This window comes from Folsomia candida, unplaced genomic scaffold (genome assembly GCF_002217175.1).
Source record: "Folsomia candida strain VU population unplaced genomic scaffold, ASM221717v1 Fcan01_Sc019, whole genome shotgun sequence".
NCBI classification, from domain to species: domain Eukaryota; kingdom Metazoa; phylum Arthropoda; class Collembola; order Entomobryomorpha; family Isotomidae; genus Folsomia; species Folsomia candida.
Genome location: NW_019091211.1, coordinates 1,408,555 through 1,434,772, shown reverse-complemented (window position 1 = coordinate 1,434,772; position 26,218 = coordinate 1,408,555). Strand labels below are relative to the sequence as shown.

Here is a 26,218-nt window from a genome sequence, read left to right as displayed (position 1 = left end):
GTCAAGTTATGTATGTATCTGTATGTATATTAGAGACATATACATGTCGAATCATGGTGTTTGCATGCAGTTTGTGTAGGAGTGGTACTTACATACATACATAAGTACATATTTAGGTATATCCAGTTGACCATTAAATGTGTAAATTATCAGATTTTAATTCACAAAGTTACGGTTAATTAGGAAATGAACAATTTTAGATTTATTCTGTACTAACATTTCGTAGTATACTACATACCTAATTTTAATTTTGATTTAACCTAGATTCTAATAATATATCTAATTTAATTTGCCCTCTGTACAATTTACATACAGGCCCCGATGTAGGGGCGGGCAACCCGGGCAGCTGCCCGGGGCGCCAAACCTCTGGGGGCGCCGGTAGGCGCCCGGGTTTACACTGGATATAATTGAATTTTCCTGTTGTAAATTTCAAAATCTATTGCTTAGGGTTTTTATTTTTGTCAAGTTTGGACAACCCATTGCAAGAATTCGTATGTGTTGATGCACCACTGCAATTTTTGAAATGTGTAGTTTCTAAATTTTCAGCCACACTCTAAATAAAGATAAGTAAATCTTCTCAAGGTTGAGTACTGTAGAGGACGACACGATATTTGGGTTAAATTTTTTCCATGGTTGTGAAAAATTATCTAACCGTTAACTAAATGATTGAATAAATTTCACCCAATTGTTGTGTTAACAATAGTTTTGGATCACACCCGATCATCAGAGGTCGATGACCATAGCATTTACCACTGCCGATAAATCAGATTTCCTATTAGTTTAACAATCGGACGCCGTTCCGCGCCAAAATTTATCGGCGTCGACCTCTGTTTTGAATCTATGTATGTATTTATACAGAAGCCAAATATTTTTCTCACTTTATTTTTACACGAGTAAAGCATATTTTTAGTTGTGGACGTCTTGTTTCACATTACTAAAACGATTTACATAAATAGGTTAGCATTGTTTTAATGTAAGCAGGAAATGGAAAAAATAACGCAATTAAATATATCCGGTAGGGTGACTTATGTATGTATGTGCATTGATAAAAATATGCTATAAATTTTAGATATTGTGCCGTAAAAATGGGTAATATTTATAGTGGGCTTACTCACGTCAACGACTTACATACGTCCATATATGTAGCATCACACATTTATTGAGCAAATAAATAGTTTGCAAAACAATATTGTTCAATAATAAAATAATTTTAAAAAAGCTTGCTTAGGCGAGGCGCCGCTAAAAGTGAAAAACAAGGCCTCTGGCATATCTTTTAAATATCTCGTACCTTTATCATTGTAACAGGAGTTGGTGGCTTTGTCTCACCGCGAGGCCAAACATTTTTACCGTTTACCATACCACGACGTTTATTACTTACACTTTCTGCTAAGATATTCAATTATTGCTAATTAAAATTGTATCTATATGTATAAACGCTTAAACAAACTTATTGCTTCGAAAGGGTTATAAAATTGAGTGGATTTTGTAAAATTATTATGCAGAGGACCAATATGATCAATAATATTTATTTAGCTCATAATTAAATTCGATAGTTAACCAGTAATTCAGGTAGCTAAAAAAATTTGATGGATGTGCACAATTTTAAATAGGTGTTATGCAAAAAATTAAGATGCCGACGCACGAATAACAACGCGAGGGTATTTCCTAATTTTATTTACATATTAAAACAACTAGTTTTCAGTACGAACTAAAACGTGATAAATGCTAATTTTGACGTGAACCCAGATTAGGTTCTTGTGAATTTTTTAGAATATATTCTTTATTGCTAGAGGCTTGGCGTAAAATGTTTGGCCTCGCGGTGATGCAAAGTCACCAACTTCTGTTACAATGATAAAGGTACGAGATATTTAAAAGATATGTCAGAGGCCTTGTTTTTCACTTTTAGCAGCGCCTCGCCTAAGCAAGCTTTTTTAAAATTATTTTATTTCATGAATTTTAGGTGATGCACATTTTCAAACAATTAATTGCACCTCAAAATTGTTAAACTTTTTGAAGACCGAATGTCTTGAATCTTTTTCATTACAAAATTAGTTGAAAATATGTACAGAGGGTCGCAAGATTAATTTAAAAACGGATTAAGGATCAATAATCCAAATTTTTAAATTAATTTAGCAGAAAATAATTTTTCAGATATTAGGTTTTACGGGGATTAGTTATTTCACGAGAACAATCTGGATTAGGGAGGAAGATTATTTAATCTGGATTAGATTATAAATTACAAAATGAACTTATAAACATTTAAATCCAAAATATGTGCATATAGGATGTTCAAATTTAAAATTTGTAAATTTGACAAATACTTAAATACACTTAAATACAGTACTTAAATATAAAATTATTGAAATTTGAATTTGCAAAAGAATTTGTAATTTTTTGTGCGATTGGCCAAAAATGGAAATTACAATTGACCAATTAATTTGGCAAATTGCCTAACACAACTACTTGTATTTGGAAAATTGTTATATTGATAGCTAGTAGCAACCAACTAGGAATATTGTAATTTTTGGTTAGCAACATGAATGGTTTCATATGCTTCCATCAGTTTTGGACCGATCTCAGTCGGATTTGTTTTAAATGACGCACAACCGATTTCTGCATGATAAAATCAGGTTTTATGCATATAGTCCTTTGACAGAAGTGTCTCAAATTTTGATTGTAAAGTTTCAAATCCAAATTTGAGAGCGAAGAATAAAACTTTTCTATCGGGCATATTGAAAAACCACATCTCCTAATTCTCCTCTGCACGATTGCTCTTTACGCCATTTGCGTAGGATTAACCGTTTAGGCTCTAGCCTCGCTGACAGTTTCAAAGGGTGTATACGAAAGCATACCTAGGCTTCGCCGTAACCATGGTGACGCTTTTTTGCGGGCACCCATTGTTACTTTTGCCTCACCTAAGAAAAATATGTGTTTCGCTTAATGAACTTGAGAACAAAAATTCCATTTGTTTAAAAATACAAAGCTTCGCAAACATAAATATGTTGTATGTAGAAATGTCCAATCCCTGAGATTTTAGAGCTAAAAATATTAAGTTGTCGTATGAGTACTCCACATCATTCATTATTACAGAGATCAATTAAATTTTGCACACGTTCATTGTCCCGGAGGTCATAACAATTGGTAATTAATATGTTAGACTACCCAACATACCGAAATAAATCACAACACAATACACATTTTTCAGCCCGAAACTTGTCCCGTTATCGAGGCACGTAGACAAAATCAGTAAAACTATCCATGTCATCGCAATGACATGCAAATTTGGTCAAGATAAACTCTGAGAGCATAATTTAATTAAACCTCACCACCGATCATTGATAATAAATACCACTTATTGCGTGACATTTTTCCACTTTGCTCCACTGGATTCAATATCGTCATCATATTTATTGGATTAAATTAATTATTCAGAAAATCTCAATTAAATTACGTTTAATTAAAATGCATCACCTTGAAATATTTTTGGTAGTTTTATTTTCGTTCTCATGCGTTAAGTCGCAATCAGATCTGGTCGCTGTTAAAGCGAACGCCACACTTCCGAAGGGACGATTCGGAACGTGTGCAATTTTTGACGGGCAGAATTCAATCTTCATTTTTGGAGGTCGTGGAAATTTGAGCGAAGAATTTAGTGACATTTTGAAATACGATATCATTAGTGATACGGTCCAAGTGGTGGCTTCCTTGCCGAGGACGCTCTATTCCGGAACGACATCCATTGATAAGGATGGAAATGTGTACTACATTTCGGGTAGGAAAATTTAATGGGAATGAATTTTGCTTTTGTTAGGTTATTATTTGTATTTATTAAAAAATATATAACCCAGTTATTTATGATAAGTTGAAGTGGGTAGGTTGAGGGTAATGATGAGTCGTTGATAAGTACTTTTAATTTCTATCGGCACTTGAAATAGCAGTGGTCATGACTCATGATGACCACGGTGGACTCAATTCATGACTCATCTCAACTCCTAACTTACGACTTGAGATAACTGAGTTAACACTTTGTCTTATCCATCCGAACCAAATCCGAATATTCAGGCTAAAAAATATCCATTCATCCGAGTCCGAATTTTTCTATTGAAAAAAATATCCATCCGAACCGAACCGAATAATTCGGATTCGGTTCGGATGAACTCTTTATATAACCGGCTCACTCTAACTGACACGAACTGGAAATTTTGAGTACCATATTAAATATTCACATGTCTCTTAAAATTTGCAGGATTCGGCTTAGCGAGCTTTTCCAGGGCGATATACAAATTCACTCCATCCTCTCAAAATGTCGAAGTAGTTGGATACATTCCCTCCGCAAATTACGCCAGCAGTGCAATAACTGTTGCCGACACGGTTTACATTTTCGGCGGTGAATTGGACGTCTTCGGTCTCATCACTTTCAACATGTCGACGAATGCGACGCAGAGAGTGACCAGTCTGCCGAATGCGTACCACCCAATCGCCACGTTTTATCATGCCGCGTCACAATCCGCTTTTGTCTTTGGGGATGACCGCCTCTCCGACTCAGATCTTGATTCCGTCGCCCGATTTGACCTGAACACTCTACGAGTTACGGAGTATGGTCCGAGGTCTCTTTTGAAGATTGTGGATCAACCGGCGGCCGTGACGGATGGGAAACTTGGCTACATAATTGGAGGATTTTACGGAAATATGAGTGCAGGATTTGGATCCGATGGAATTATTAGGTTTGATCCCGACACGATGATTGCCTCGTTAGCGGCGGTGAATAACTTTCCTGTTTATGCGGATAATTTGTTTGCGGGGACGAGTGCGGTCTGGGTGGAGGAAACGAATAGGATTTATTTCTTTGGGGGAGCGTCAAAAGATGGGGCTGGAATTATAGGAGAGGTTTTCGATTCGATTTGGTATGTCGATTTGACGCCGAGACAGGTGACCGATCCAACGACGCAAGCAACCACGACGACGACGGCGAGCGAGACAAGCACGGTAGCCACAACGGTAACCACGATGACGCCAGAATTAACGACTACGATAACACCGGAATCGACAACCAGGGTAACGCCAGAATCAACCACTACGCCAGGCACTATTCCCACGACACCGGGGTCCGCGAGTGCTTTGAGGACTTCGTATTTTATCCTTTTTCTTTCTCTTCTACTCGTCCAGTAATGAAATTAATTAAGAAGGGTAGTGTTTTTGCACCATGTTCTTGCCTACACATCGAACTTATATACTTATAAATATTATATCAGTATGTGCTTATGAAAACTATGAAATCTTACCACAGAATATAGATTCTACTAGAATCTATATTCTGTGAAATCTTACTAGGATGTTACGTATAAGTTGACTATTTTGTAGGAAGTAAAGATCCCTAAATAAATATTGTGTTAATAAGGAAAAATAATAATGTTACAAATAAAAAATTTAAAAATAACAATGTCATAGGTGTATGAGTAATATATAAATCTAATTTAAATAATCGCAAAAATAAATCATGTCATTGTAATAGCATAACTTACACATGTATATATGGTATGTATGCGCTGTTGAAATGAGCATAAATAAACGTAAGTAAGTAAACGTATCATCTTGATAAATGGATATAAGCATAATTTTAATGTTCGCTAACGATGAAATGTATTCATAAGTTGTTCGTGCTCGGTTAGCGAAGATGTTCATTAATACATAGGTATGCACAAATATGTATGTATGTATATGTGTGTATTTGTGTCTATGAAAATTATAAATACATGCTCGGAATTTGACACATTATAGACACAGTTGGTTCTCATACGGTCAGTGTCAACCCCTGAAGGTACAGATTTCTATATAAGATAATGTCTAGCAAAACTAAAAAGCTGCATATTGCAATATCTTGAAAAAATATCTCTCTTCGTACGTAAAATTTTTCATGCTCAAGCACAACAAATTTATCTCCTTTAAACGTAATGCATAGACTAGTCTCAATGCGAACTGCATATATAAAGGTGCATTTCATGAATTTTAAAGTGCCATTTTCGGTGTCATGACTACACGATGAGCAAAACAATAGAACCACTCCAGTCATATTTTTCCACGTAGGACACATTTAGTAAATAGGATGCTAAAACTATATTAAATACCCGTAACCGGGTAGGAAAATAGATACGAATACGTGTCTTATGAAGGTTTAGTCATCTAAATAAACAAATGCGTCGTCAACCGTGGACATAACTTTTCCCATTCACTACTTTCACTCGTCCCAATTTAGCCAAATTTATTTCAGTCCCATTAAACTTTCTTGGGCTTATTTATTAATAATTCTAAAAATGGATTCTTCCCCAGTATTTTACGATCCCAATCAAAACGTCGTTATCGAGCGTTGCCACGACATTCAGAAGCAGTTTAAAAACTACGTTATCATCATGGCGATAAATCTTGTCTGCTATAATTGCTTACTTTTCTGTACAGATCCGTATCTCTTGACGCGAAGGCGAATCGGCTATTCCATCCTGGTAATTGTGGGCTTGTGGAGCTTCGGATTCTGCGTCTACATTTATTTCGAGATGAAGAAAATTATGAAGCATTTGAAACCAGGTGAGAGAGACGATTGTGAAAATTGTATGTTTTCTGTGTGTATTGATTTTTTAGTTCACAATTTAAGTACAATTTTCATCGCGTTTCGATTCCATTTTTTACATTTGGAAGATTTCAAAGTTTATTCTACGACTGACTTCAAAATTTGTGTTTGTGTGATTAAAATATTCTCTAATTAAGAAATTGTACTCTTTTCGAAATTTATCGTTTCTTGAAATTAATTAAATTTAGTCTTTGTCCCACAAAAAATTTGATTTTTCCCATTTATTTTTGCAGTTCCGATACAACTGAAAAATATGCGAAATAACGAAAAACCTATGCAAAATATCAAATCTCGTGATATGACAACGTGGCAATACAAGGACCAATTCCGACTTCCCATCCACCAGAATAAAGGCGAGAATGTGGTAAAATTCCAAATAGTATTCAAGCTAGATTGGGACTTGGAGGCATCAGCTTTTGATGCAAAATCACTCCCACAGGAGGACGGTGATGGTGGAGAGCTTGCCAAATTCTGGCGTGGTTTGCAAAAATCAGCGGATGAGGAGGTGTCCACAATCGTGAAATGCCTGCGGTACATACCTACATAATGAACAGTCAAAATAATAATAATTTATAATTATTATTGATATTTGCAAATTTTTATAATTTTTTCATAGTGGGAAGAAAGAAATCATATGCACCGGGCAACACCTGGAATAATTTTCGAGCTAAAATTGGGATTTCCAGTAGATACATATGTAGTACTTTTAGTATAAAAAGCTGTAGTCAAAACGTTAGTGTTTTAGATGCATACAATAATACAATCTTTTTACTTCACAGATATATGTACATATTTATATTTATATCTACTTGTATAATTGAAATTGGCGTACTCACGTCAACGGCTTGTCTCTCTCATAGTAAATGGTTTACCAAATAGTTTACAATATATTTTTGTGAAATATATGTACATGTAATTTTTCCAATTTGCTGGGTAAATTTTTGAACAAAAATCAAAAACGTTAGCAAGAGATTTGTGAAATCGCTCAAATCTCGCAGTATGTATTTGGTTATGCCAAATTGATATGCTCAATTTATAAGATTTGCAATGATTGTCGTGAGTACGCCAAATGTTTCTGATTTTATTTATTTTTATAGCCTTTTCGTGTCTTATTCCTCCATAATGGACTTTTATATCCCATGCGTGTGAAAGAAGTCTGTAAAATTTAAGTCCAGTTTATCCAAATCTCCAAACCATTATTCAAACCTGACAATAAATTACTTTGACATTACTTATAAAAGCAAAAAATAATTTCTGGATGTGTAACGTTTATTTTATTTTTAAGCCAGGCAAAATTCAAACAGTAAAACGTTAAAGGCTAAATTGATTGACATCGGATGTCTATTACGATGTAGCATGCAAATCAATATAAACAAGTTATCCATTTATAGGTTTTATTGTAGGTAGATTTTTTTGCAATACCAGAATTTACAGGAATTTCAGTCCACATGTACAAACATATATCTATATCGATATCAATTTTCATGCATAGTATACACAACGTAGGATTGTGCACTACCCTTGCATACTTATGTATATACATACACATGACTTGTGTCAAGTTGACATCTCGTGCTACAATTTAATTAATCACGAAGTCTGAAATTAATGCATACCATGGATTGATAATTTAGATGATAGTTTCCTAACTATTTGCACTTAATTAGTACATACATATATACATACATATACACACACACATACACATACATATACATATACATACATATACACATACATACATACATATTCATATAAACCGTTTTTGTTGAAAACGCAAAATAAAAGTTCTCTTGGTACGTTGGTTAATTAAGTATGTTATCCGAAGATTATACATTGATATACATACTTAAGCCATTGAATTGTACACATGAAAGGTACACAAATGCATAATTTCCTATACGCATGATGTGCATGGGAATGGTACTTACTATTAATTTTAAATATACAAAATTTTCGAACACAATTAATTTTAAATATATTAATGTAAATACATCTTTATTGCACACTCTTAAAAATTTTCACTTCGAATGAAGTAAAATGTCACTCTAATACGTAGTCAAAGTGCTTCGACTCTGCCCGGAGTAATGCGTGCAGGAACTAGTCTGGACTTACTCCGCTCAGAGTTGTAGCATGCTCCAAATTATGCACAAGGCTTGAACGACACATAGTAAGATGTTACTCTATATGATGCAATTTTGCCCGATTCTAAGTAAACGTGAACACGGTTTGGAATATATGACCTACTCTGTCCGGGGCTCGCCTTACTAATTTAAAAGTTCAGTTAAAAATGGCAAATATATATTTATGTAATTGATTATTTATTATTTCACAACTATTAAGTTTTACAATCCAATTACTGTCATATGTATGTAGGTTAAAAATAATATTACAGCATGGCAAAAAATGAGATATTAACACTAAATAACCTGAGAAACAGAGTTAAATATTCTGCATAATTTGTTCAATCAATTTGTCCTTGACAATGGGTGGAAGATTAGGTTGAAAAGGTGGGACGACGTGGATGAGGTCATCTTTTTGAAGGTGTTGTAAAGAATCCGGTTAGATTATTATCTATGTTAAAAAATGTGCAAAAGTTTGGGTTTATTTTGTAAAAATAGAGAATGGAATGAATCTAAAATAGATCTTACCTTTAAACAATTAACAGTATTTTCCAAGATTAAGTGGAAATAATAATCTTTGGATTTCCGTATCACACATTTTTGAAACTTTTGAAATGGGAATTTAAATTTCGGAATTCACGAGGGAAATGTGTATGTAAGTCTGGAATAGACTAACAAACTCCAAGGTAGAAATCAAGAAGGGCGGGCGAATTGCGGCAGGCTTACTCGGAATGAAGTTCGATTAACTTTAATTGGAGTAGACGTGGACTCATTTTTAAGTTATTCTCAAGTATGGTTCTTTCAGAGTTAAAAGGATCGCTTACTAATGCGAGAGCAACTGGATTTACTTTTAAAATACCTTCGTATGCTCAGTTCAGGGTTACATTCTTTTTTACTTTTCGAGAAGTATGGTACATTTTTGAGAGTGCACTAAATTTTAATCATAATAATTGACTCATTCTGTCCGTACACCACAAAAAATGCAATGAAATTATTGTCCTTTGGATATTTTATCCATAGATAAAATATCTAAAGGACAATGTACCACATCCGGTATAGCGGATGTGGTATTTGTATGTTATGCTATTTTACAACGCACCAATTGTTAATCATTTCTAATGAACGAACTAATTGTTCAGGTTAGCACGTTATAATTACTGACACAATATATGTACTGTGTGCAATAAATAGCTTAAAATGTTTAAACGTGCGAAACTAAATCTGTATTTCAAAACAGTTTTATTCTGCATAACACAGACAGTTGCCTTCACAGACACTGGGGAAAAGTTGCTTAACGTCACTAGCCCACAAGTACAACTAATCAGTGTAGAGTCTCAAGCTGGAGAAACTTTGCAGTTAACCTCTTATCATTCTGATGTTCGAAATCCCAGTGTGATGAGGGTGTACAATGAAGCATTAAAACATCAAAAATTGACATTTACATGCAATTCGACTTCTCCTGTGGAATGGGTTTTCGAGGTACGCACATAAATGCTTATATAAATAGATGCATAATAGATATTTTAATTTTTAAACAATCTTGAAGACTTTAATGATGAGACCCACTCGCTAAAATTATAAATTTAAATATTACGTCGTTAAATGATAAAAAGGATAATATTTAACTGATCATAATTTAATACTACTTTTGACCATAATTAATACTTTTTCCCCGAATACTATCTCCCACCATAATAAAGTGCTTCCTTGTGTTAAACATAGTAGGGTCAGTGAGGGTTACTCTGACCACTTTTTTTCCGAATCTGCGTTCTTCAGTGTAACAAAAAATGGTTCCGAGTCAAAAATAATTATTTTAAACATCAACTAACTATTTCGCTTTAGTTTATAATCAAAAAAAGTTTTAAAATGTAATTGGAAGTAATATTTATCAATTATAATTACTCGATTTTACCATAAGTAAAAATAAACTTTAAAATCGCTTTAAAATATGAAACTTTAAAAAACTTTACAAACTTTTCGATTTTTAGTCAATTACAAATTTCTCGGAAGGTTTTTCTGGTCTACCACGCTTGCATTTCTCTTAAATGGGTATACATTTAGCGTCTGGTGGAGGCTGCGAAACCTTTAATTTGAACGATAATTGACTAATTGAGACCAGCGTTGGAAGATTTTAAATGCTTTTTGGAAAAACATATGTAGCGGCAATCATTCCTTAAACGTTGCAGCATTTTAAGTAACGTTTTATGTATCAACTTTTTCTATCGCTTGCTTCCCACAGTGGATAGGTGTGAATGATTTTAGTAATTGGATTCTAATCCTTGAAATGCATAATTTGGATAATTTTCAGGGGTAATTGTTCCTCGCAGATATCTTGTCCGTAAATTGTCCAAATTTATATTCGAATATTTTCAAATTCCATCTTTAAAAAATATAGTTTACGCAATATTTGTATAATCCTCGATCTGGCATGAATTCGAAAATTTTTAAATTCGAAAAGCATTTTAATATGCAAATATATTTGCATTACAACATATCCGTGTCCACACTAACCCCTCCACTGGCCCCACTTACCTCCTTTTGGTGGGGTTAATGTGCACACTTGTTTTATTTATTTTAAATAATTGATAAATATTACTTCCAATTATATTTTAAAACTTTTTTGATTATAAACTAAAGCGAAATAGTTAGTTGATGTTTAAAATAATTATTTTTGACTCGGAACCATTTTTTGTTACACTGAAGAACGCAGATTCGGAAAAAAAGTGGTCAGAGTAACCCTCACTGACCCTACTATGTTTAACGAAGATATATTTTTACTCAATACTTGTATAATCCTCGCTCTGGCATAAAAAACTGAAGAGCATTCGCCAATAACTTGGTTATGCTAGACGGAGGATTTATTATGAATAAGTCAGTATTCTAGTTATGGTCAAATTAGATTCCATTATGATGAAAGAAAGTATTTGGGAAAAAAGTATTAATTATGGTCGGAAGTAGTATTAAATTATGATCAGTTAAATAGGACCATATTTAATCTCGCAGTGTGCTGAAACTGTATCAATTGATGTTTCAACAACCAAACAAGTTCGACTCAGCTCAATTGATGGCCAGGATTACGAATATCGCTCAAATTTAACCCTAACCCTAGCCTTCAGTCTGAATTCAGAGTATAACCTTGATTTTACCACTGATACACCAAATTTTCCGAACGTTACGTGTCGAATTGTTGAACATCCTATTTCGAACACCTCAATTATTTTCTTAGAGCGATTGGAAATCAACGACAATGTTACAGTAGATCTATACCAAAATTTTGGTTGGGCACAGTATTATGAATAATTTAATTAGTCTATAACTCTAATTGTTCAGCTTACTGATTTTCAAAATTTCAAAATGTCACTTATAGCACTCAACCGGACATTGAACTGTTTTCGACCATCAAAATGTGTCCAAGAATGTCCTCTGAAAATGATAGTGGATTTAGTCACTGCTACTTTCTCTTATGAAAGCAAATTACTCCACCAGTCAAAATTCCAGTGTGGGATAGGTATTGCAAAATGCAATGGGAAGATGGACTTGTGCAAATCACTGGTTCGATATCATATTTCTGCAAAATGTTACTTGCAGACTTATTTTTTAGTTGCATTCTTACATTTAGGCAAGTAACCCATCCTGTGTTAACTTTACGAGAGGGCAAAATCTTTCAAATCCGATAAACCCAACAAATTTTTCGGGAGTTCTTAAGTGTACGAGTTCAGATGGACATTTAGTATTTTCTCAATATTATATGGTGGATGGAAAAACAATAAAACAGCGTGTTCGTAGGTTGAAAATATTTAGATTCATACATTCATCCATAATATCATTATTTATGTAACAGGGCAAATAAATCCTTCATTTCTTTCTGTAGTGAACAGAAGAATGGATGTGCTAAAACTTCCAGGCGTTTTGGTTGTGCATCCAGCCAAGAAAGCTCAAAAATATTATGATGGGCAAAACGTGACGTTCATATGCTCAGCGTGGTCATCGGTCTTTGCAATGGTTCATATTTTTAACCCAGCATTTAAAAATAATTTAAATATTTTGATATTTAAAAATATTTGTTTATTTCTACAATTTAATAGGGTTCGATAATATCATACACAACTAAAAACAAATCAGTTGTGCTAGTTGACCCCCCAGGAAATGGTGATTTGCATCTGAAAATGGTACCTATAATAGTTTCATGTCTTGTCTCAATCAACCTGTCCTGTTTTATCAGAAATGTTTCAAGAGTCGATAGAAAAATTCTCAAAGACGGTGGTTATCAAATTAACCAAAAATATGACTACCGTCATTTGCAATACTTCGGTTGCTGATTCAAAAGAATGGCGACACAGTTCGTTCAACATTTATGTTCAATGTAATAAAATGCCATAAACAATAAGTATCCGATACAAACAAACTGTTAACTATGACCAATATGTGAATGTGTTTATGTAGATTCTGAGACACCGACAATCACAAATCATAGGACATCGTCCAACGCATCGGGAACTTATTATAAATGCGAAGCAAAAGGGATACCACTCCCCCGAATTCAGTGGTTTCAAAGCGAAACTATTTTGGTAAGGAGGTCGTGAGACCGTATGCGTACCAAAATATCGCCAGCGAAATATCTGTAAGAGTCAATTTCGAAACTTTAGACTCCAGAAGACAGTGATAATGACTTTAAAGTTCATAATAATACGTTCAATCAAATGGAAATTACCTGTAAAGCAGTAAGCGAAGTTGGGGAAGCCGAATATACATTTTCATCAGGTGAACTGTATTTATATTTCTCCGAATAGAAGACCTTGCTTCCTAATGAGTATAATTATAATGGGATTAAAATATGGAAGATATGAGATTTATTTAAATACTTAGGGAGGCGTTCAGGTACACAAAGCTTGAAGGCTAACGGTATCCTAATTTTCGTCTTATTCGACAGTGTCCTCGTTATGAGCACAGGTTTCGATGAACAGCCAAAATACTAATTTATTTATATTACTTCCTATTTGGAAATTATTATAATTTTTTCATAGTGGGAAGGAGGAAATCATATGCATCGGGCCACCTGGAATAATTGTCGAGCTGAAATTGGGATACATATGTAGAACTTTTAAATAGTATAAAACCTATCAATACAGCTTTGCTCAGCCCGAACCAGGATTGATTAGTAAACCCATGCTGGTCAGAATGTTATACTATTTTTCACTAATTTTTGCATTAGCTATCATCAGTTAGTAGTATTACTTTGCACCAAATACCACGAACAGTTGAGGCTGTTCCTATAAAAATTTCGAAGTTTAACCCTCCAAAATTCGAATCCTAAGTTATTTTTTGACTCCTCAGTAAATTTTAGCTGAATATATAAATTCTTAGAAATCGGTATGGGTACCCTTCTGGTTACTTTTTGTACATCTTTGACTCCATATAATTTCATGGGAAGTCATTAAGTATCACCCTTCCGAATTTCAGCTTTTTGCGACAAGTTCTGAAAATCGGTATGGGTCACCCCAACGGGTCCCGGAATATGAAAATTTTACCAATTTCACTTCATATTCTTCCATTAGGGGCAATTAGAAGTCCCTATACCAAATTTCGGCTCGATTGGACGATTTTGAAAAATCGGTGGGGGTCACCCCATAGGGTCCCTCCAGACACAAATTTTTCCAATGTCAATTTATATTCTTCTATTAGGACCCATTTACATCCTCTGTACCAAATTTCAGCTTTCTACGACAATTTCGAAATTTTGGTGCATAATACCCCACCCACTCTGCTGACCCCCACCGGTCAACCTCTGGACCGATGTCGCCCATCTTCGAACTCGAGTTGTGTATTTGCATAGTCCAGATGTGTGGATAATTTCAAGTCGATCGGATAAGTTTAAAGAGAGTTATCGTCGGACAGACAGACAGACAGATAGACAGACAACACGGGTACATAAGCCCTGGTTCGGGCTAAAAAGTTGTAGTCAAGACGTTATTATTTTAAATTACAAGGATATAATCTTCTTGTTTATATACCATGCGTGTGAATGTATGTATGTATTCTGTAAAACGTAAGTCCAGTTTATCCAAAGCTCTAAACTAAATATTATCCAAACCTGACAATAAATTATCTATACTTAAATTTACTTTACTTTACACTATTGAATTGTACACATAAAACTTACAAAAATGCATAATTTCCTATGTGCATGTCACTTAAATATCTTATTTTACTACGAACGTACCCTTATACTTCTATGTATACCTACAACAATGCCACTAACCCTTGATATTCACCGTCAACAATAGTCCAATAGTGTTATCAACAATTAACCTGTAAAACTCAACCTTGACACCGGTCCCAATCCTGAAACAGTCAAACGTTCCGAATCCTGCAGACACATAAATTCTCCCAATCCCCCTTATTCTTCTATTCATCCACTTTTTATCCCCCTTACCAAAAATTCTACCCGCCTGACGTACCATTTCTCCCAATACTTTCTCCGACTCGGTCCCCACCTCAATGAGGAGACCCATCGTGACATGAAACACGCCCCACGTGGTGACCATCGCGTATGGGAAGATGACGTAAAAATGTGGCGGGAACTGATCCCGCATCCTCATCGAGCAAAAGTTATAGATGAGCGAGAGGGGCAGTCCAACCAGGAAATAGAGGCCCCAACAGTTCCTCAACATGTCTCTGACATGCTGACATATGACTCTGAATCGGTTATAAGTCTTTATCAAGTGGTCCAATCGAAGGAGCGTGCTTCCTTTTGCAGGTGGAAATTGAGACAGCATCCTCGTTTGGCTGTACGTTAACCCGATCAGCCAGAAGAACGAGGTCGTCAAGTACCAAGCGAACATGCGACAACCCTCAAACACAGCGATGCTCATGTAACAGCATCTCTTCAGGAAGATTAGTATTTCTAAGTATTTATCAAGTTTTTGGGAAACTTGGAACTTTTGGAGGATAAGGTTGAACAGAATGAGGGGTGGATCTACATTTTGTAAAATGAAGAATGGCACGAGACCGAAGGGAAGTAGGGCCAGAATTGAGACGACGGTTTGAATTACTTTGGTCGCAAAAGATGTGGTGTGTGTCGTACCTTTCTTGAAGACTGGTTGCTCACCTGGTGTAAAAATTATGTACTCGGAATAAATTTATGTGTGCGGAAATGTAAAGTAAACGTAAAAATTTTCAAGCTACTTTCTTGGAAAAATAATTTTTAAAAATTGGGTGGGACCAATGTGCATACATAGATTTGATAAATATTTCAAGTTCCGAGTCAAACTAGATTTTTGCAACACTTGATACGAACAAAAACTGGGTGCATTTGTGCTTTTTGTCAATTGTAACTTACAATTTGCAAGTGCAAACGGACATAAAATTTTTGAGTGGAATGGGCCAAGAATAAATTCTGGGAAATTATTGCTAAAAACATTGCAAATTTATATGCATACATATATTACCTTCCCCCATTTCGTCATAATTTTTGACCAACTGGTTCGCCATCTTTGTTAATATTTCCATCCAGGTGTTCACCACGAGATGAATTGATACCATCATGACCCCAGATATCGTGGAGAAGAAAGTGATTATAAGTTCAGCAATGCTGAGTGAATTTTCCATTGAAAAATTGATCCATAATAAAATTCCAACCGATGTGACCAACAAAAGTAGTGACACTGATCGCATGATTCGATTCCATACTTGGTAACGACAACTTTTTCTTTCCAAGTGTACAAATATTTTATTCTGGGGGTCAAACCCTACAGGAAATTTCCAAAGGTGTCTAAAATTTTGCGTACAGGTGAGCAAAACCGGACTTATTTCGTGAAATTCCATTTTTATACTGGACAATTTTTAGACCGTAATTAATTTCGGAAATCAAAATGTTTCACTAATATGATTGAGATTGCCAGGATGCGTAAGGAGAAATATCGGATTTTGTGGCGCCTAATTTATTACTCTTGTCTACTTTAAATTATCTATTACCAAGGGTTCGGACCTGCATATAAAAATTGTTGCAAGTATGTGTAGAAGTTAGCTTAGTTTTTTTAACAATTGAGATATTGTCCTTCTAATGCTCCGCTTACAACGTCTGAATTTTATAAGTTGTCTTAATTTTATCCAAAATAGTCCAACTCTACTTGCTATAATTGCTCTATTATATTTTACATATTCAACTACTGCAATACACACACATAATCCCAGGCATATAACCAACAGGATGAAAATTGTTTGAACATTATCCTCAAGCCGGATCGCAGTGACATATTGAAATTGATCCATGACCTGATCCTTGTTCCTCTTTTTAGCCTCTCTTTCCTTCAATAAGGTTGCATTTTGCTTGACCTGATTGGAAACTCTGATGTAAATCCCCGATTGCAAAAACAGCTTAAAGTAGAACACCATCTTGGACTCTTTCCCGACCTGGAATGTAAATCCGGCCGGCATTTCAAACACGGTTTTCTCTCCACGGTACCATTTTTTCGTGGGATAGTTCCTGCTCAAGTAGTCGTAATAAATCCCAACCTCACTCGACGGCCCGATATGAGCAGATCTGTCGCACTGCAAAATTTCCTCCTCGATAACACCATTAATATCGACTGCACCCTTCAACTTGCTCGGATACCATCTTATCCTCGGATTCAACATGGAAAATAACAAATGTTGTAAATATGGTGGAAAACTGTACGCTTGAGAGTTAATTTCGTAATAGAAATGCGAAAACTTGTAGCTGAGGAGATTATACTTGGTTTTGCTAAGTTCAGGCAAGAAGTCAAATTTAAAGCTTGACAAAATTGTGTAGCAATATCCCCCTAAAGATTTGACTAGTGGTGGAAGCGTAAAATTTGCGATATTGTCGCCCTCTATGAGCTCCTTAGCGTAGAATCTGTCACTGATCATGGTATAATTAGCCGTAGTAATTTGTTGTTTATTACTGAGACAGGAAATTTGCTCATACTTATCGGCCCTTTCCCCACGCTGAGGCTTATTTAAATTTGTGATTAAAATACTCAGGTAGCAATTACTTAGAATCATCCCAAGTAAAAGCCATGGGATAATAAGAACTCGAAATGGTACGGCTACCAGCAATTTTTTCGGAATGTAGATCACCTCGTCGATTAGACAGCCAAAAATGTAGAGGAAAAGGTTAAACGCATAATTTTCTTTATATAAAGCGTAGAATCCAAAAGATAACACGGATCCGGACAAGAAAATCATGAAAACCGTGACAATCCAGACTGCTCCATCGTACGGGGCTAAATACAGGTTAAAGTTCAACCCACTCGATACCATGTGGCACGAAAGGAAGGAAAAACCGGGAAAAGAAGTAATCATGATTTGATTTTGAACCGTAGCAAAGAAACCGAGCTCCCATTCCGACTTGACAACTGGATAAAGACAGGGAGCCATGAGGACTTGATAGCAATCTTCGTTCGTTGGGTAATAACTTAAGGAGTGTCTCGTCGCGTTAAGTTCTGTTAACGCGGTAGAAATTAAAATTTCTGATAATGTGTTCACATCGCCGTAAAGGGTCGAATGGAACCAGTTGTGTTCTCGTTGAGGGGAAGTTTTAAATTGGACAACGTATCTCGAGTGAGGATTGTACCGCATGCAAAATTTTGTAGCGTTGGAACGCTGTCTAAGCTTTTCTTGTGACACAATTGCACTTTATTCTCATTAGAAAATAGTAAAATTGAAAATTTGACGGGAAGTAAGTACGCATCTCTTAAGGGTTGATTGTACAAGGGAGAATTTGCACTTAATAGAATTCCTTTGCCGTTATTTGGGCTGCGTAGAATGAGGAGAAAGTGCAGGTTATCTGGAAAAGTTTTAAATGTGATTTGTCCTCTATCTGGAAGGCTGAAATAATTGTTTGCTTGAGTGTGAACCCAATATCCTAACGCTGTAGCGTGCGATTTCGTAAAATTGGGGGATTTCTGGGTGACAAAAAGAGTTACAAATTCACACACCCACCCTTTATTTTGGAGGATGTCAAGTTTTGCAGAGGTGTTGTTTGGTATGTAGGAGGATGGGTTAAAATTAAGCGTTAGGGCTTGTTTGGTTAGTGTAAGGGGGAGATTGTGCGTCGTGGGGAGGTCCAAGGTGGACAGGTGGTTGAAGATGAGATGAAATCTACAATGATGAGTGTTGGGTGTTAATATTTCAGCCAAGGGTGTACTGTACGATGTTGATAATATCGTTGTTGATTTGATGTGGGTATAAGATAGGCAGAAGAAAAACAACGTTCCTGAAATTTTGATCGACCTGGGCATGGTTGAATTTGTGAAAAATTTTTAGGATAAGGAAATGCAGATTTCAGTTTCAGTTTAATGTTTCTAGTGGAATTTAGCTGACAGAGAACTGGGATCATTAACATTTATGTACATAGATATGTACACATGTAGACATAGGAAATAGAGGATTGGTTTACTTATATGTATGTACATACCGAATAAAGCTATATATGTATTTTGATATTTTTTTATTAACTGTATTTATGTATTTATGTATTTAATGAGGTATTGATCGGAAGAAGCAATTTAAATACTTAGATTGCAAGGAGCTCATTGTGTTTTTAATTAGTTTATGTACATATTACATAAGCTTTCAGTATTCCATTTAGAATACATACTTATTTACTGTCTGATAGAAATGACATCTTAATAATGTGATACTTAAACGGTTTTCTCGACGGGGCTGCAGCATATAAATACATATGTATGTATGCACATATATACATGCACATGTGAATTCTGAGTCGTGTATGATGAATATTCTATGCATATTATTTTGAAATATGTAGGTAAGTATTCATGATTGCACAATTGATTTGACGGAAGAAAAATAAGTCTTTGATATTAAGTTGGGAAACCTACAGTCTAAAAAATCATTGTTCACAAATTATTAATCTCCATACGTTTGTCATGGTTTATCCAATATCTTCCATATATTTCAACTCGATTAGAAAAATATGTACATATTTATGTATATCACCTCAATCAACAAAATAAGTAATAATTTAACGAAAAATATACATATGTCACAAATCTACCCATAATTTTGAATCAGAGAGGTTAAGACTATTCCAAAACTTTACTCTGGTCAACTTTGGCATAATCGTCTCTACAGAGTTATCAAACTGTAGAAAACAAATTTTTTTCGGGTCTGTCACCCTCTCCCAGATTGGCATACTGCGTTCTCCACGATTTTCTGAACGAGGTGTGTATGACGGCGTTCTGTAAACATTCAAATCCAACATTTAAATAAGATCTATAAAATCAAAATGAGTAAAGCGTCAAGTCTTACAAACATGATATTCGTGTCACCTTTATAAACTTTTTGAATAATTTTGTATGCAATTTTGCACAAAATTGAACCCGTTTTACATATTATATAAGTATGAAATATAACATGGATTTTGATTTTTTGAGGGTTTTTAAAGTTTACCAAAATAGTGACATGAATTAAATATGTACATACATTCATTTTACCGGTTTATGCATGTAATTAAAATTCGGCAAGGTTTTCATTACTAAAAAAATTACCCATTAAAGACAAAATTAGTTGCATAATTGAGCATAATTCGGCTCAATTTATGCTCTGCATCCCATCTTTTAAATCCTGGATAGTTGTCAGTAGAATTGAAGAAGTAATGCTCATCTTCTCCATGACCGGCTCCTATCGAATTACAAAGGTCGTTAATATTCTGAGGCAATTCACGCAGGCCTTGGTAACATTGTAAAATCCGTAAATTTTGCAAACCTACAAGTTGTAAGTTACAATTTTGATAAAATTTTACAAATACAGATATGCATTCATATCTATTTGCAAAATTGGCATGCAAATTTTTAGTTTGTAAAATTATTTTACGACGTTTACGAATTTTACAAATTATATGCAAAGGCCTGAGTGAGTTGCCTCATTATTTATTTTGTGTTATTTATCACTTATCAGCCAATTTGCTCTGATATGTATTAAATGGACAAACCCCATTCCTTGGGTCTATGCAGATTCCAATCGCCCATAGAATAATTTCCACTGTTGAAGGGAAAATAGTACGGATAAACGGGACCAATTTCCGAATGTGCTTGTATTCCTTTGATCACTGGGACACGGAAGTAGCGGTCAGTGATCATCTGAAAAATGCAGCTTGTAATGCAATTGTAAGTAGTACATTTGTTTAAAGCATTCGATTTCTTGTGGCACGATTTCATATCAAATCTTATTTTTGGAAAAATAGTAAATTTGTACGCATTAGAGTTTGCAAAATTTAGAAATTCTTTGAAACAATAGACATACAGACGACAAAGTGTTCGCATCAAATTCAGGAAACATTTTGCGAAATAATTGCGCGGAGAAAAATTAAGTCTGTTTCCTGGTCACTCAAATCCTGGAAATTTTTGGTGGTATACTTAATTCTGTAAGATCCTCAAGCTATGCAAATGTTGTAATAATGCAGTATCCCGGACAAAATTTACGAGTACGTTTTCGGATAAGATTTAGCAAATATAATTCAATTTTTGTATTTACATTCGAGTAGTCGAACCATGTTACAGCCGTTGTTTGTCGATTTCCAAAATAAAACCTTGTGATTTCCCTGATAATTTTATTAAGGTTAGGTAATCCGAGATAATCCAAGTCAAGGACGTGTTTTGCGACACGATTCCAATACAATTTTACAGCCGACCAGCGCCACGAAAGTTCTAAGGCTGTTATGAAAATACCACAATATTTTAAAATTTTGTAGGAAATTTTATTTTAATTTGATGAACAAATGCCTTAAATTCAATACTAAATATTCCTTAAGTTCAATATTATGTATACGCACCCATAATGGCCGTCAGTCCTTCATGCTTTGAAGTTGAAACGATCCACGGCTTATTAGAAACTTCTCCTTTTTTATAAAGTTCATCTGGCCATTCGGTTAAAAATGCGGACTCGTCGTAATTTTCTAGTTCTACAGTCGGGGTGAAAATGATGACGGGAAATGGAAAAAATCTCTGAAAAATTTAATAAGCATGTACTTTATTACGTTTTATGAACATTTGGTGATGATTTGATTACAATTTTACATTTTAAGAAAATGTTTTAACGTTTTTACGTCTTATAAATATACTCAAAGATAATGAGGCAATTCGCGCAGTACTTGCTATCTTTGTAAAATCTATAAGTTTTGTAAAATAATTTTACAGACTTTTTCAAAGACGCTATTGATCTGTGTAAAGTTACACAAATTTGTAAGCTGATTCTGCTTCTGAATGGTAATCCTTCTGAATATTTGCAAACATTTGTAAGCTGACAGATTTTTCCTATCTTACAAAGTTACCAAGGACTGCGTGCATTGCCTCCAATATAAATACTTACAAAAATCTGCGTTTGTGCAGCAACAACACTGACGGGGTCGATATCTTTGAGACAATTGACCATTTTTGTGGCATCATTAACCGGACAATGAAAATAATTTGCTAGCTCTTCCGTATATCCTCGCAGTCTTGAGGGAGGTTGCAGCCCCCAGTGACAGAAGGCCGTAGCACTTTGAGAAATGGCACGAGAAAAGAGGTCCTTCGTCTGGGGGGACATCATGTGAAGATGGACAGCAACGCCGCCCTGATTTAAGGGAAAAACTTAGACAATTTTTAGCTTCATTATCAATTTTGACCACATGATTTTTGAATATCTTATTACTGCGGAAAATCCCCATAGCGTGATTGACTCTGGATTTCCGCCGAATTCCGTAATGTGTTCCTTGACCCATTTGATCGCAAGAACTTGATCCTTCAACCCTAAATTTCCGGGTAGTACGGAATCCCCAGTGCTCATAAAACCTAGGGTTTAGATCAGCTCAGTGTCAGTCATCTTGTGGGCAGGTTTAGATATATTAAAAGAAGGCGAAATTTACCCAGAACTCCAACCCTGTAAATATATTTAACACACATTTAAAGTATTTTAAGAAATACGAATTGTCCTGATTAAACCTGTAGTTAAGCGTGACTAGAACAATGTCCTCGTTTAAAAGGTAAGCTGCCCCATATTCGCGTCCTGTTCCCTGTAATCATACATTACTCTTAATAATTTTCTCAGGGGGATTTTTTTTTGTTCTACTTGAGTTAACAGATAGAAGCATATCTTATTAATTTTTGCACATGTGAATTAAAGTTTTCCTGGCATATGTACATATTCAGTTAAAGTGAGATTAATAAATATTTTACTATCGGGTACAAATGTAAATATGTACAACTTACAAACAAAAAGCTGCCTCCGTGAATGTAGACAACAACGGGAAGAGCAGCGTTCGTCTTATTTCCAGAAATCTGCAGAAAATTACATACAGGTCAAAACACGCTAGTTACATCGATATGACATGGATTAAGTGCATACGAGTACCTACCACTGGAGTATAAACATTCAAATACAGACAATCCTCCTCGCCGTAAAGTTTCATAACTTTTCTTGCATTAATTTGTAGGCAGTCCGGTCCTGGAGCTTTTGCATGGAGGACGCCACTCCACCCATGTGTAGGGACAGATTTCTGCAAGGAGAATAATACAATTAGATTAGATTGAAAGCGAAATAACTTTATAAAATTAAGTTAAATGAAAAAGATCAAGCGGATTGACATCAATTTAATGTAAGCTAATCAATACGTAATATGTAAAATTTTTTTAATCCATGTGATATTACTTACTTGGATGCTTGTAAGCTAACCATTTCATCATTTTCATGGCGAGGTAATTCTACTAGTTCTTATTAACTTTGTAAAATCGGTAAAATCGGTAAACTCACAAACTTTTACAAACTTAACTTAAAAGTATTTCTAAGGAAATTATTTAGTTTACAAATTTTGTAACTTTACTCAGGAGGGGAGCTTGCGAGGTTGATAATAACAGATATTGGTGCCCTTTGGATATGTGATAGGGACCCATGAGTGTACTAAAACCCTGAAGTGGTTTGACTCCATGGTCACATTTACGCCCGCCACATCCACTCAAAAATGCCCAAAAAACGCTGTCACTCCAGTTTTTACTCACTCAAATCCACGCCAAAAATCCAATTTTACTCGGATTTTGAAAATTCTTTGACCATTACACTCCCAGATAGTTGCTTTCTTCAATCCAATCTCAAACTCAATTTTGCTGATTATTATTTCGCAGGCATAATTTGCGTTGTTGATTACTACAACAATGCTCATTCAGAATTTTAAATTCTAAAAATACTAAAAATTTCAAAAAATTGAGTTCGACATTGGATTGAAGAAAGCAACTATCTGGGAGTGTAATGGTCAAAGAATTTTCAAAATCCGAATAAAATTGGATTTTTGGCATGGATTTGAGTGAGTGAAAACTGGAGTGACAGCGTTTTTTGGGCATTTTTGAGTGGATGTGGCGGGCGTAAATGTGACCATGGAGTCAAACCACTTCAGGGTTTTAGTACATTCGCGGGACCCTATCACATATCCAAAGGGCATCAAGATCTGTTATTATCAACCTCGCAAGCTCCCCTCCTCAGATCAAGGCGTCTTTTTATTTTGTCCAAGTTTGTCAAAATATTTTACAAAATTTACGGGGGGTTTTACAAAGTTAATAAAGACTCCGTGAACTGTAGTAATGTTTTACAAGCATTTAAGTGTATATGCATATTGGTAACTGGTCAACCGAGTTTACAACCTTAACCAGAATAGCACAAACTGTGACCATAACCTTTTAAAAAATTTCTACTAGCATTGGCCCCATTAATATTGTCGGTATTATGAATTTTATAGGTAATTCCAGTGAGTACACACAAGAAAATAATTTTCTTAAAACTTTCCCTTATTACCTCCCATCTCTCCGCTTTTGCGTACCGAATGCCTTCAAACGCTCCAATTTTTCTTCCTCCCGTCGTCGTTTGATAGTAACCCTCAATAACTCCGAGATTCGTTTGTACCACATTTTTCTCTAAGGCGGCTGACACGTCAAAATAGTCACTTCCGCTATTGTTCAAGTATTTCGCCGAGATCAAATCGTTGCTGTGATCATACACGATCTCTGGCAACTGATAAGGGTTTCTACAAGGCAACAAGCTACATAAAATATTTAATACGAACACCAACGGTTGAACGGGGATGACTAACACCATGGTAAAAATCTACTGAACTCTTTATGCATATGTATATGGTATGGATGACAAATATGCAGATTAGATAATAAATAGTTAGTAGGTAAATAGGAAACACAAATAAATGCGCTAGCAAACTCTGGTCCAGTAAATAGTGCATGAGTAGTCATGCCTAAAATGAAACTAGTGCTGAATTTGTAACGTTCATAATCCGTTAACTTATCAGGTACACAATTAAGATGCATGAATTGAGAACCTGTTCAACACTGTTGCATTTGCATGGAACCCATAAATTGCACAATATTCGCTACCGACTTATAATAAGGAGTCTACATGCATCTTGACTATCTTGACTTAAGTACTTATAATCCGGTTTATTGTCTAGTAAGGTACGTACGCATCAGTAAATATATTTTGCTGCAACATCAATTATTTTGGATAATGGTGTGAAGTTTTGTGCACTTTTATGGATTCTGGATTCCAGGAGCATTGTTGTTTCTGTACGCATGCACATAGATAGATATCAGATAGGCTAACAAAGTAAATGGATATGTACTGTTTCATTTGCTGGGACTCTGAAATCGAGGATAGAGTTTTACAAGGGAACTGGCCAAGGTGTCCAGCTGCTCCTCCCATAATGGATGGATCCACAATTACATTACCCGAACAGCCGAATTATTTATTATTTCACATCACTTATTTTTATTTTGGCGTTCAAATTATTCAATTTCGTATGATTTCTACTTCTATTATTTTTATTTTGGCGTACAAGTCTTACGAACTTGAATAATTTGAACGCCAAAATAAAAATAAGTGATGTGAAATAATAAATAATTCGGCTGTTCGGGTAATGTAATCGTGGATTCATCCGGCAGGGGAGGAGCAGCTGTACACCTTGGCCAGTTCCCTTGTAAAACTCTATCCTCGATTTCAGAGTCCCAGCAAATGAAACAGTAATTCCCAAATGAAAAATGTCCATGGTGGTCTTTTAGTTACTTATGTAATTGGGGATAATTTTTATACAGTGGCAATTTATTTTGTGATATTGAGTAGATTATTTAAAAAAAACTGGAACTCTGCATAACATTGACGTATGTAAAGTATGCAGAATTAATAAAGGGCAACTTGTCAATGAGATGAATTTATCTTGATTTGGTGCATGATCAAGGTGCATTTGTTTTCATCTCTACGTAGTAAGCAGCAATGTCTCGTAATCACTTTATTGTACATACATACATATGTACATATCAGCTAGGGTGGCTTCAGTCGTACAGGTCACTAGATATGCAAATTTCGTACATACATACATAAGTCAATTCAATTACTGCACCGTTAGATATACAGATATATGTAGGTACATGAATGTACCTTAATCAATAAGTACGTTTTGGTA

General features: G+C 35.1%; 4 protein-coding genes and 1 long non-coding RNA gene across 10 annotated transcripts; 3 read left to right on the top strand and 2 right to left on the bottom strand.

Moving 5' to 3' along the window:
• Positions 1–3,364: 3,364 nt before the first annotated feature.
• Positions 3,365–5,584, top strand: LOC118438162. The gene is made up of 2 exons (XM_035857977.1): positions 3,365–3,769; positions 4,244–5,584. Exons 1-2 carry the CDS (start codon positions 3,463–3,465, stop codon positions 5,164–5,166), a joined length of 1,230 nt encoding a protein of 409 aa, XP_035713870.1. The 5' UTR covers positions 3,365–3,462; the 3' UTR covers positions 5,167–5,584.
• Positions 5,585–6,056: 472 nt separating this feature from the next.
• On the top strand, positions 6,057–7,870 carry LOC118438342. Of its 3 annotated transcripts, none has more exons than XR_004836699.1 (4): positions 6,057–6,576; positions 6,853–7,150; positions 7,236–7,351; positions 7,717–7,870. XR_004836699.1 is itself a non-coding variant. In XM_035858328.1 (4 exons), exons 1-4 carry the CDS (start codon positions 6,309–6,311, stop codon positions 7,276–7,278), a joined length of 534 nt encoding a protein of 177 aa, XP_035714221.1. In that variant the 5' UTR covers positions 6,058–6,308; the 3' UTR covers positions 7,279–7,870. The 3 variants fall into 3 exon arrangements, 2 of the variants coding, with proteins under 2 accessions (XP_035714219.1, XP_035714221.1); XM_035858328.1 differs by having other exon boundaries at positions 6,058–6,576; positions 6,853–6,983; positions 7,059–7,150; positions 7,236–7,870; XM_035858326.1 differs by having other exon boundaries at positions 7,236–7,870.
• A 1,049-nt stretch (positions 7,871–8,919) lies between these two features.
• Positions 8,920–9,663, bottom strand: LOC118438241. Its single transcript, XR_004836669.1, has 2 exons — positions 9,271–9,663; positions 8,920–9,193 (listed from the first exon to the last, which is right to left on the bottom strand). It is a non-coding gene; the product is annotated as an uncharacterized LOC118438241 (long non-coding RNA).
• A 211-nt stretch (positions 9,664–9,874) lies between these two features.
• Positions 9,875–14,868, top strand: LOC110857918. 2 transcript variants are annotated; one of them, XM_035858173.1, is made up of 11 exons: positions 9,875–10,221; positions 11,746–12,019; positions 12,110–12,294; positions 12,362–12,524; positions 12,614–12,744; positions 12,828–12,891; positions 12,965–13,105; positions 13,186–13,310; positions 13,389–13,503; positions 13,609–13,692; positions 13,767–14,868. In XM_035858173.1, exons 1-11 carry the CDS (start codon positions 9,940–9,942, stop codon positions 13,805–13,807), a joined length of 1,605 nt encoding a protein of 534 aa, XP_035714066.1. In that variant the 5' UTR covers positions 9,875–9,939; the 3' UTR covers positions 13,808–14,868. The 2 variants fall into 2 exon arrangements, with proteins under 2 accessions (XP_035714066.1, XP_021962224.2); XM_022106532.2 differs by lacking the exon at positions 11,746–12,019 and having other exon boundaries at positions 10,085–10,221.
• Positions 14,869–19,655: 4,787 nt separating this feature from the next.
• LOC110857867 (esterase FE4) lies at positions 19,656–24,988 on the bottom strand. Of its 3 annotated transcripts, none has more exons than XM_035858224.1 (12): positions 24,547–24,988; positions 23,120–23,260; positions 22,974–23,042; positions 22,707–22,777; positions 22,631–22,644; positions 22,417–22,556; positions 22,096–22,338; positions 21,560–21,731; positions 21,262–21,440; positions 20,720–20,867; positions 20,277–20,409; positions 19,656–19,967 (listed from the first exon to the last, which is right to left on the bottom strand). In XM_035858224.1, exons 1-12 carry the CDS (start codon positions 24,844–24,846, stop codon positions 19,772–19,774), a joined length of 1,806 nt encoding a protein of 601 aa, XP_035714117.1. In that variant the 5' UTR covers positions 24,847–24,988; the 3' UTR covers positions 19,656–19,771. The 3 variants fall into 3 exon arrangements, with proteins under 3 accessions (XP_035714117.1, XP_035714118.1, XP_035714119.1); XM_035858225.1 differs by having other exon boundaries at positions 24,572–24,691; XM_035858226.1 differs by lacking the exon at positions 24,547–24,988 and adding an exon at positions 23,417–23,507.
• Between the last annotated feature and the right edge of the window lie 1,230 nt (positions 24,989–26,218).